The 7,953-nt window shown below is 47.5% G+C and overlaps 1 protein-coding gene across 2 annotated transcripts in view; it reads right to left on the minus strand.

Annotated features, from left to right (window-relative positions):
* Positions 1 to 7,953, minus strand: part of Cdk5alpha (Cdk5 activator-like protein) — a 116,567-nt gene that overhangs the window by 27,087 nt on the left and 81,527 nt on the right. For both annotated transcript variants that reach the window (XM_017612747.1, XM_017612748.1), the window contains exon 3: positions 6,672 to 6,809. In XM_017612747.1, coding sequence (XP_017468236.1) covers positions 6,672 to 6,809 — 138 coding nt within the window. The remainder of the gene's footprint in view (positions 1 to 6,671; positions 6,810 to 7,953) is intronic.

The following is a 7,953-nucleotide window of genomic DNA, read 5'->3' on the forward strand; positions in this document are numbered from 1 at the left end:
TTAGAAAAATAAAACAGGGGGTTCCACAGGGTGGTGTCCTTTCCCCGCTACTGTTTAACTTTTACATTTCAAAGCTCCCTCAACCACCAGAGGGAGTCTCGATTGTCTCTTACGCCGACGATTGCTCGATCATGGCGACTGGGAATGGAATTGATGACCTATGTTTTAAAGTAAACGGGTATCTCTCCGAACTTTCTCGCTTCTTTTCTGCAAAGTGTCTAGCCCTCTCCCCTACGAAATCCTCTGCGACCTTGTTCACAACCTGGACGACCGCTGGGAATTCACGTCGATGACACACCAATTCCGACGGCCAATAACCACAAAATATTCGGAGTAACATTCGACAGCCTGCTCTCCTTCTCTGCGCACGCAACCGCTATTGTCAATAAAGTACAGAGGCGCAACAAGGTCCTCAAGTCACTAGCCGGCAGTACTTGGGGCAAAGACAAAGAAACGTTGCTGGCAACATACAAGGCAATAGGCCGGCCTGTTTTGAACTACGCAGCGCCAGTGTGGTCGCCGGGGACTAGTAGGACGCAGTGGACGAAGCTACAGACTTTACAGAACACCGCACTCAGGACAGCGACAGGACGCCTCCTGATGTCGCCCGAACACCATCTCCACGGCGAGGCGCGAATGCTCCCCGTAAAGGAGCACAACATAATGCTCTGCAAGCAGTTCCTGATAGGGAGCCATAGAAGTGGCCACCCAAACAGACAGCTGCTTCCAGAAGAGCCCTCGCCTAGGCACATCAGGAGGCATCTATACGAACTGACGGACGAAGTCCAGAGGTTCATCAAGTAACCTCTGGACCCGTCAGCTTACTGACTGGCCCTGAACGGCATTCACAGGGAGTCAGTCTCGAGTTATGTAGACTCTAGACCTGTGAATGCTGTTCTAGGCATACCGCCCCCGGACACAGACGAGACGGAGCTTCATCTGAATCGTGAGACACGAACGACACTAGCACAACTTCGCTCCGGCTACTGCAGCTGGTTAAACTCCTACCTGAGTAGATTAAATGAGGATGTGCCAAATGAGTGTCCGGCATGCTGAGAGACCCCACATGACTCGAAACATCTCTTCGCATGCCCGGAAAACCCGACAACCCTAACGGCCTTGTCCCTGTGAACCAACCCTACAGAAGCTGCACGCTTCCTAGGGCTGCCATTAGTGGAACTTGACGACAACGACTGAGATACCAACCGTCCTGGGCGGGGTTGTTGTAGCCGCTACAACAACAACAACAACAGGTCATGAAGATCGAGGTTCGTCTCGGACAAGCGATGCACCACGCAGTGCTATACATCATGTCAGGCGCAATAGACGACCTCATACTCGGCCTGGACACGTAGGGATGCATGGGAGCTGCAGTATCCTTCTGCGGTCAACACGTCGTACTCACCGAACCGACTACACAGCCGGCACCGCCCGTTACCTCACAGACCACGGAGGATAGCACCGCAACCGCAGTAAGTAATACCATCCCGCAGAGGGCGACTAAGAGAAAGCACCGAAGGAAGGGCAGATCCGGGAGCGAGAGGATCAATAGAGTCGACCATCACGACCCCAGTGGACGCGTCGATGAGCATACCTCCGCGGGGATGCCCCACGGTAACAATATGGATGAGGCAACACAAATACGCGACTTCCTAGCGGAAGAACTACAGAAGTTTGAGACCATGAGCAGAGTGGCCAACGTGGCGGAGCACAGGATCGTCATAACCCCATCAAGCAGCGGTACTTTCCGCGCAACCCAGCGATGCAGGCCATCATCAACGCAGAGATCGACGAGCTTCTCTCTAAGGGGTGGATTATCGGCAACTAAATGCCCGTTCAGTACCCGACGCATACCCCTTACCCAGAATACAACAGATACTGGACAAGTTACGTAGGGCTAAATAGATCAGCAGCCTAGACCTCAAAAATGGCTACTGGCAGATACCCCTGGAACCGAACAGTCGCCCATACACGGCCTTCACCGTGCCGGGGCGCGGATTATTTCAATGACGCGTCATGCCTTTCGGCTTGCACTTCGCGCCAGCAACATTTCAGAGAGCACTCGACCAGGTCATCGGCCCAGAAATGGAACCCCACGCTTTCGCCTACCTAGACGACATTATCGTCATAGGCTCCACCATCGAGGAGCACGTACAAAACCTACGAGAAGTACTAGCACGACTACAACGCGCGAATCTCCGCATTAACCCCGAGAAGTGCGACTTCTTCAAGAAGGAACTCTGATACTTGGGTCATGTGGTCAGTGACAAGGGAATCCACACCGATCCCGAGAAGGTAGCCGCGATCCAAGAACTAAAACCACCGTCTAACGTGAAGGAAGTACGCCAGTACCTCGGGATAGCCTCGTGGTACCGTCGCTTCGTGCCCGCTTTCGCCACGTTAAGCCAACCACTAACTGCACTCCTGACAAAGGGTAAGCACTGGAAGTGGGGAGTCGAACAACAAGAGGCCTTCGAAACTCATCGAGGCCCCCGTACTCGCGTGTCCAGATTTTAACAAGCGATTCACCTTATAGACGGACGCTAGTAACTTTGGCCTGGGAGCGGTACTGACAAAAGAGTTAGAAGGAGGCGAAGGCGTAATATCTTATGCCAGCAGAAAATTGAACAAAGCGGAGGCCAACTACTCGCCCACAGAGAAGGAGTGCCTTGCCATCGTTTGGGGAATCCGGAAGATGAGGCCCTACTTGGAGCGATACAGGTTCAAGGTGATCACCGACCACATGTCGCTGAAGTGGCTGAACTCGATCGAGAGCCCCTCCGGCCGTATAGCGAGGTGGGCCCTGGAGTTGCAGCAACACACGTTTGACATAGAATACCGAAAGGGGAAGCTCAATCTGGTCGCGGACGCACTATAACGGCAACCACTGGAGACCCTTCGGCAAGCGATAACGGCGGAATCACAATGCAAGTGGTGTCGTAAGCGCGTGGGCGAAGTACACGCCAACCCGGAGAAATACTCGGACTATATGGTACAGGACGGACAGCTCTACCGCCATATCCCGTGCCGAAACCAGGATGAGGAAGCAGTGCCCTGGAAGTTATGTGTACCAACCCCCCTTCGCCAGCGGGTGTTACAGGAGAACCATGATGTTCCCAGCGCCGGCCACATGGGCATCCGGCGGACAGTAGCGCGGATTGCCAACCGATATTATTGGCCAGGTATGTTTCGTGACATCAGCTGCTACGTGCGCCAGTGTGATTCCTGCCAAAAATACAAGGAAGGACAACAGAAACCCGCGGGAAAAATGCTTTCACAGGTGGCTTCGGAGCCCTTCGCAACGATCTGCACAGACTTCGTCGGACCCCTACCGCGATCTACACATGGCAACACCATGCTATTGGTGTTCTTCGACCGTTTCAGCAAGTGGGTGGAGCTAGTCCCAATGAGACGCGCTACGGCAGAAGGCCTCCGCCATGCGTTCAGGGAACGAATTCTAGCGAGATTTGGCGTTTCGAAGATACTCATCTCGGACAACGGCGTCCAGTTCACCAGCACGCTGTGGCAACGCTACCTCCAAGAGATGGGAATACGACAGCAGTTTACCGCGCCATACACCCCCCAGGAGAACCCAACAGAGCGCGCTAACCGGACGGTCAAGCGAATAATAGCTCAACTCACCAGATCGCAACACCAGCGATGGGACGATCTCCTCCCTGAAATTGAGCTAGCCATAAATACCAGTGTCACCACCTCTACTGGGTACAGCCCAGCTTTTCTCGTCCAAGGCCGTGAGCCACGACTACATGGAGCACTCTTTGACGAGGTCAACATTGGGACGGGCACTATTCCCCCTACTGCCGAGGAGAAGACCAGCAGGATGCAGGAGGCATGCAGGATTGTCCGGCACAACATGGAGAGAGCGGCGACGAACCAGGCCCGCCAATACAACCTCAGACGTCGAAAATGGACCCCTAGGGTCGGCGAACTAGTTCTCGTCAAGGAACACCATCTATCCAAGGCCGCGGACGGATTCACAGCGAAATTGGCACCCAAATATGACGGCCCCTACAAAATCCTGAGGTACATATCACCGGTGATCGTTCAGTTACGCAAGACCGATGGAGGGAGGGAAAATACTTCCAATATCACGGAATTAAAGACGTATCATACCAGTGAGGCCATATAGACACAAGGAGACACACAAAAAAAAAAAGGGAACGACCACACAAATAATTGAATTAATTAACCAACTTTAACTTCGTACGTCACTCCAACCAGCCATTCAACCGCGAACCACCAGAGGAAATAAGCATCCTCATCAGCGACGCAGAGGGACCGGCATTAGACCAGTTCGCCACAATAGCGGACAGAATCCGTCGGAGCTTCAGAGATATCACCGCGCATGCAAACCCCGGCTGAGGTCCAGCACCAAAGACTACAGGGTAACCGTACACCACTGGGGCGCGCACATCCACCCAAGAGCCAGGGGAGTTCCAGACCACCAAGTAGGGGGGGAGTGTGAGGACTAAATGTCCCCAGAGAATTTAGCCCACACAAACTCCCGCACCACCAACCAAACCAGTCACACCACAGCAACTTAAGTCAGCGCAACGGGCCACGCAGCAAACCACGGCAACACAAGTCATAACAACACTCGACATGACAACGCAACATCACACAGCAACACGTAGCTGCGCGACCACGCAACATCAAGCACATAGCCTATTAAAGGAGTAGAACGACGAGAAACCAGTCAGTCAGCACGAGACTGTGGTCGTGAGCATACGGCTACTGGCAAGAAGTGACTTCTTCTGCACCGGCTCGAGCGTCGGACTTGATTCCACTTCTGCAACAGTGGCTGGTAGGGTGATTTCTTCTGCACCGGCTTGAGCGTCGGGCTGGACGTCACCTTCCCAGTGGCAGCGCCAGAAGCTACACACGCTCTCACCACAGCCTCTCGTAGAACCGCGTACGGGCGACATCCGCTCGACCGCAGTCAGCAGCGCCGTTAGCAGAGGGACGTCGACAGCGCCTACAAGAGCGCTTCTCACCGCTCTCAGCAGAGCGGCAACAACAGCGCCACTAGAGCGACTCTCCGTCGCGAACAGAGCGCCGCCCAACGGCGCGAGTGGAACTATACTCTCCGGCGTCATTAGCGCGGTACTCTCCGGCGCGAATAGAGCGCCACTTGTCGACGTCGCCAGAGCGCCGCCCAGCGGCGCGAGTAAAACGTTACTCCCGGCGCCACCAAAGTACCACTCATCGGTGCGCCTCACCTGCATTGCTGAGAGCGCTACATCTCGACGCAACTGGATCGCTACTCTCCGGCGTCACCAGAGCGCTACCCACCAGCGTTGTTGGAACGCCATTCACCGGCACCACCAGAGCGCAACCCACCTTGCAAGAGCGCTACATACCGACGCGGCCAGAACACCGCTTATAGACGTTAGCATCGCTACTCTCCGGCGTCAGCAGAGCGCTGCCCACCAGTACCAAAGTCACGCCACTACAGCCTAACGGGCTCATAACGGGACAAGGAGCCGTTACCCAGTCACTGCAAGTGACGCTACCGAATGTTTCAAATTGTTATTTGTTATATGTTCTTTTATAGAAATTAAGGAAAATTAAATAATAAATTACGATTTTCCAGAGCCCCGAAACTACAACTTTCTCTCTCGCAATTGCACCAGTGTGACGTCACATAAAATTATTCTCAAAAATCCTCTCTGATAGGCACAATCTTGTATTCTATCATTCTTGGGTAGTACTAGCAAATGACTGGCTTGCTTCGTGACGCCTTATAAGAGCTTTTGCTTTGGCCAAAACAAAACAATAATAGTGTTGCTATGCAAAAACGGTTTGTAATGTAAAAATTAATAGTTTAGGTTGAAAGAACTGAAGAGCAGAACCTTGCTTATTCATAGGCCAAGAATAATAGGGCTGAGATAACATATGGCATAGGTACTAATCTCCTCGATGCTAAGAGATCTTATTTCCACCGGCGAGATATCTGCAATATTGCAAGGCTTGCAAGAGTGCGCAATCTTCTTCTATAATCCTGCTGTTCCACAAGATGAAAGAGTTTTCCCGTTCAAACGGGGTCATTGATATTCCTACCGTGTTCTCTCTAATTCAGCACACTTTTGATATACCGATCATCCGTTGATGTGCCTAGTTTATCTATGGAGTTTAAACAATTTTGCGCTTCTTTGTGTGCATACTTAAAGAATGGGGATTTATTAAGTCATCTAAAATGTAGATTTGTAAAGGGGCATCTAAATATCATGATTCAGCGCCATCCACAAAAGATTAAAACTCGAGATTTTTGGAAAACAAAATGTATGTTTCTGAATTTGAAAGAAAAACGATAACATCCATTCTATGAGTTCTTTTACATAATACATCAGTAGAAAATTCACGATTTTTAATAATTTGTATAAAACATATTTCTCTGAAAACATCCGGATTTCTGAAATTTCAAATGCAACGTACACGTACGTGTTTAGAGTTATTACATGGGAATACAATTTTGCACACTTTATTTTTAGATCAATAGACACATTTTTCTGTCCGGAAAACACCATATATAATAAAAAAAAAATTTTAATATCGATCAGTCTAATGTACAAACGTTTTAGTTAGGCACATTAATAGTTAGGCACATTAATGTATAAATACTTAAAGAAAGTTTCGCTAAATATACTTACTTGCCAGCCTTGAAGTAAAAGGCTCCTGTCAACAGCTCTTAACCACATAACAGCATCACCTGCTTCGAAGGTTTTCAATTTTTTACATCGGTAGTGTAGAAATAGTCCTAAGCACTTCAATAGCTCTGAAGTTGACGCCTTAAAAATTACAAAAAAAAAATATCTTAATGTACTCGCATGTACTAATAAAACAAATGGTTCAAATATAAATAAAGCTTACACTTAACGCTACCATCCAGAATAGAATAGAAATTCTCACCTTTAGATACAGTAGGACTTAAGTAAATAACCTGATTAGCATGAGTAAATTAATACATACATAAATAAAATACATTTTTAATATACCACGCTTTTATAAATGGACTAAAAAGTAGAAAATAATATTTCTCAGTCCCATAGAATTTGTTTTGCTAACTTTTGACTTTGAAATTTTAGCAAAAGTCATTATAAACAATTTATGAGATTGAAAACGAAAAACGTGGATCGCATGCAATACAAGCATTATATTAAATTGAAAATAGTCAAACTACATTACATAGAAATTTCTACAGCGCAAGTACAAATTTGAGATCAATTTTAAGCGATCGTTATTCATATACCCACATACCAGGCATTCTCTGCAAAAAAGCCACTCGAAAAAAAAAGTTCTATATGTTAGGTCTGTGTAATGCGGGGTTGCCATACTGTCAGGGGTCAAACTTTTTTGCAAAAAAAATTTCGAACCGCCATAATTTTAAAACGAATGAACGGATTTAAAAACGCCATGGGACTTTTTTGTACAAACTTTATTTGACTTTAAAACTGTGTATCATAAAAAAAATTTAAATTAATATTTCATAGAAAATTTTTTTTTTTAATTTTTAACCTTTTGTGCCCCCTTAGATTTTTTTCATAAATACCCCAAAATCCTCCTTATTTCATCATCTTTTTACCCCCCAAAGAGAATTTTGGGACAGCAATATTTGTATGAGTTANCTGCAATTTGTAGGCAAACAAAGAAACTGCTTGGATTGAGAGAGTTGCGCTGAGTTGGTTTTTTATTTGTAACTCATACAAATATTGCTGTCCCAAAATTCTCTTTGGGGGGTAAAAAGGTGATGAAATAAGGAACATTTTGGGGTATTTTTGAAAAAATCTAAGGGGGCATAAAAGGTTAAAAATTTAAAAAAATTATTTTTCTATGAAATATTAATTTAAAATTTTTTTATGATACACAGTTTTAAAGTCAAATAAAGTTTGTACAAAAAAGTCTCATGGCATTTTAAAATCCGTTCATTCGTTT

The sequence above is a fragment of the Rhagoletis zephyria genome, unplaced genomic scaffold, assembly GCF_001687245.7.
Source record: "Rhagoletis zephyria isolate East Lansing unplaced genomic scaffold, Rhagoletis_zephyria_1.1 Rzeph_scaffold_00578, whole genome shotgun sequence".
NCBI classification, from domain to species: domain Eukaryota; kingdom Metazoa; phylum Arthropoda; class Insecta; order Diptera; family Tephritidae; genus Rhagoletis; species Rhagoletis zephyria.